Source organism: Oryzias melastigma, unplaced genomic scaffold (assembly GCF_002922805.2).
Source record: "Oryzias melastigma strain HK-1 unplaced genomic scaffold, ASM292280v2 sc00515, whole genome shotgun sequence".
Classification (NCBI taxonomy): domain Eukaryota; kingdom Metazoa; phylum Chordata; class Actinopteri; order Beloniformes; family Adrianichthyidae; genus Oryzias; species Oryzias melastigma.
Window position 1 is genome coordinate 17,941 of NW_023417109.1, and position 3,672 is coordinate 21,612.

Sequence of the window (3,672 nt, forward strand, 5' to 3'; positions counted from 1 at the left end):
TCTGCTGTAGTCCTCGGTATTGCTGGGTTGAAGTGAATTTTTGCTTGGCACCACCACTTTGGATTTCACCTTAAAAACAGAAAAAAACCCTAAATAAATAAGATCAATTTAACTTCCCAAAAAAGGATCTGGCGAACTTACCTGGACCTGCAGGGGCAGCGTTGTCTCCCAGAGCGAGTCACCTGTGGTGCTGAGTTCGTCGACAAAAACTGAATCTTCTTGAACTTGGGAGACCCGGTTCCTGTGCTCAACTGCAGGACTTCCCTCACAAACAGATGACTCAAATTTTGGTGCCCCGATGTTCCAGGGTTCTTTCACGACTCCTTCCAAGCAGCTGCTAGTCACAGGCCCTGGGAAAGGCCGAGTGCTGCTTTCCTTCAAATCGTCCTCCAGAAAGGACAAGTGCCGAGAGCAAAACAAGGCTTCTTGGGGAAGCTGCTGCTTCGATGCAGTTTCGGCCGGACATCCCTCATTGTCATCATCAACATTGTTTATGAAAGATAAGACAGGAAGAAGCTTCTGCTGTTCTTCCTGTCTCAAGGGATTAAGACAGAGGATGTCATCGACATCATTATCAAAATCAGAGGAAATTCTTGGACATTTGGACTCCATCTTGCACCTGAGATCCACGTGTTTCATGGGCACCGGAGAGCCGAGGACCTCTCGGAGATCCCTCGCTGAAGCATGCGTTTTTTCATTCAGCTTAGGGCGAGAGGGGGTAAAAGTGGACGATGAATCCCGCCCTGCAGGGCTGGAGTGGTCCATGAAGCAACCCAGGTCTGGAGAAAATGCATTTGGACTTATTGCCTTTATCTTGGGGCTTCGGTAGTCGGTGCTGCAATCTTCAAACTTTTGTTTTTTTACCAAATCGTTCTCCACCTGCACCTTGATTTGTAAATTGCCATACTTTCCAGACTTTGGAGGAAGTGGGCTGTCCTTCTGGTTACAGGTAACTGTTCTAGAACAGACTGGGAGAGGTTTGTCTCCTGGTGGAATGAGATTGGTTGACTGTTTTTTCTCCATGCCTGCAGGAGGAAGTAGTAGTAGAAGAAGAAGAAGAAGGGAAAATAACTGAGAACAACATTCAAGAACAAGTTAAAAACACTTTGGATACGAGCCTGAGGCTCAAGAGCCACGTGCAGCTCTTTTGTAGCTCCAGTCTGGTACTTTGACTTAGAAGAAAAAGGCTAATTAAATACTGTGTATGCAGTTTAAGCTAATACAGTCTTGTAGTTCATGTTTACACTTTGAAACGCAAGTGATATTATATTAATTAACTAATATGGTTAGTGTTTTGAGTTGTTTTGCTGCTGACATGACACCATTGTGTGGTTGAACCACATGTGGCTAAGTAAGTAAATTATGCTAAAAGGTTTAATCGACAGTCAATTATTTATTTTTAAATATGTTTAAAGCAAAAACCTTTATTTAGTGTTTCACATCAATGTCTAGTTGCTGTATCTTATAATTCAATCTACGTGTTTTACATGTTCTTTTAACTTTATTTTGAATTAAAATTCTGATTGTAAATAATAATAATAATAAAAAAATAAAAATTCCAAGTTGTTTGAACTGGAAAAAACAACCAAAAATACAAATAAATGACTTTTTTTCAATTAGATTACTATACAAAGTGTAAAAGTCAAACAATCCTGTGGAATTTAGATACTTTCTCAAATGGAGTTTTGAAAACTAGTATGGTTCATGACAAATTTGTTTTTGTAGTCTAATATACATTTTTGTCCAATCAAAGGTTTTTACACTTAAGACTAAAATAAAAGCATTCCAATATAAGAAATAATTTAATATGAAAGTGCAGGTGGAAAACGATTATAAGCCCAAAAATAATGAACTGACCTTGTTTGCAGAACATTTTTTTAAAAGATATGCTTCCTGGCGAAGTTTGGCGCGAGAACAGTTTTGTTCACATGCACGAGCACGCAATGGTTTAACGCAAGGAGCGCGCGCTCAAATTCATACTTTATTTTCAAGACATCAGTGCTATAAAATTTGAAGTCTCAAATAGAGACCCACTTAATGTTTTTTAAATATTTATCTGGTGCGTCCCTTCTTTAATTGGATGCTAATCATTTTTATATTTAGTAAAAAAAATATGAAGCAAAATCCTTTATTTGACTGCAAACGTGAAACTAACCGAAGGCTAAAATCAAGATGGCCGCAAGTCCACACGAACTTGAGACGCCATTAAGTGTTTAAAACGAACACTCTGATTTTTTTTTTTTTTTTTTAGCTATTTAAAAGAACACTAAATACATAAAAGTGCAATTTTATACCAAAATGTGTAAAAGTAACCTTATGAACGTTGAATATTTATTCCAACGCCCCCCTAAACAGCAATTAAGCTAGCTTCCTGTCAAACTACAGCATCCAAGGGGGAGAAATAAACTAGTTCTCTAATGTTTATTTGGAAACTATGTGGCTATAAAGTTAAAGGGATTATTTGACGAATGAAATATAACTAAAACGCAAAGAACACATACTTACCGATAAAGAAGCTGCGCTTTGCAGTTTTTTCTCCGCCGTTGAAAGAAAAGGCGCGCAGAGTGGAAAACAGCTTCTTTCGTAAAGCCGTAAAGCTTACGCGGTCGCTGCAAAGTAAAACGGAATAAAATACTTTCTTGTCAACTTAGTTTGGAAAAATATATTTAAATTTTCTATTTTTTTTCACTAGGCCTCCGATTTAGCTGGTCGATATTTTACAGGTGTTTTTCTTTAGTGTTCTACCAAAATGCGCGTTTGAATCGAAAAATCTGTTGATGTCAAAATAAAAGCTTGCTCTTCCGTTTTCCAGAGATGAAAACAATATATTTGTTTTCTCTTAGGATGAGTTACTTTGGTTAAAACAAAATGTGGGAAAAGGAAGTAAAATTAGCACATCGAATCAATCTCTATTTATATAGAACTTTTCATATAAAAGAGTAACACAAATGTTTCAATTAATCAGCAAGAGGCACATTCAGTGTTAATATAAAAATGATAAAACATAAGGACCACTTTGAAATAATTGAATATCAATCCTATTATTTTTTTTAAATATAATAGTTCTAATTCAGGATGTCTAAATAGAACCTTATTATAAGATGTAGAAGATCTTAACATGACTTTACATTGTATATCATGCAGCAAAAATACATTTTATTATGGTTTGATCGGTCATAGATCACCATTCCTGAAGGTAAAGAAATGCAGATCTTATCGTCTTCTAATACCATTCGGACTCATTCTATGTCTGACATCCACATCCTGGTGAAACAAAACTGTTTCTCCATCATGTAGAATCAACTTGTGGCTAATTTCAAAATAATGGAGAAACAAGTAACAAACATTTATCTGGTAAAACTAGCTGATCACAAATCAATTTGTGTTAAACTAAATCTGACCAATAGTCAATAATTCTTTACATAACACATTCATTCAAAAAGTTATCAAACAGTATTGGATATTTGCACTGTATCATAATACATATAGAAAATAGTAGGGATTTAGAAAAACATAAAACTATAACATTTGTAATCCATTTTAATGTAGTGTTAAAAAAAACGTGTTGGTGTTGAAGATAAACATTTTTTTTAACAGATACCAAGTTATTCAGCATTTTGATTGAAACAAAGTAATTCCACAATTAAATATAGTGGCAGAATTTCAAAATAA

The 3,672-nt window shown here is 35.5% G+C and overlaps 1 protein-coding gene across 3 annotated transcripts in view; it reads right to left on the minus strand.

Moving 5' to 3' along the window:
- The window catches only part of LOC112140411 (S100P-binding protein), a gene marked incomplete at its 3' end in the record, with an annotated part of 10,972 nt that extends 8,174 nt beyond the window's left edge, over nt 1-2,798 (minus strand). Inside the window, 3 exon segments of one of the 3 annotated variants that reach the window (XM_024263350.2) lie at nt 13-69; nt 142-1,025; nt 2,506-2,794. In XM_024263350.2, the coding sequence (XP_024119118.1) occupies nt 13-69; nt 142-1,023 (939 nt within the window). 3 annotated transcript variants of the gene reach the window in all.
- Between the last annotated feature and the right edge of the window lie 874 nt (nt 2,799-3,672).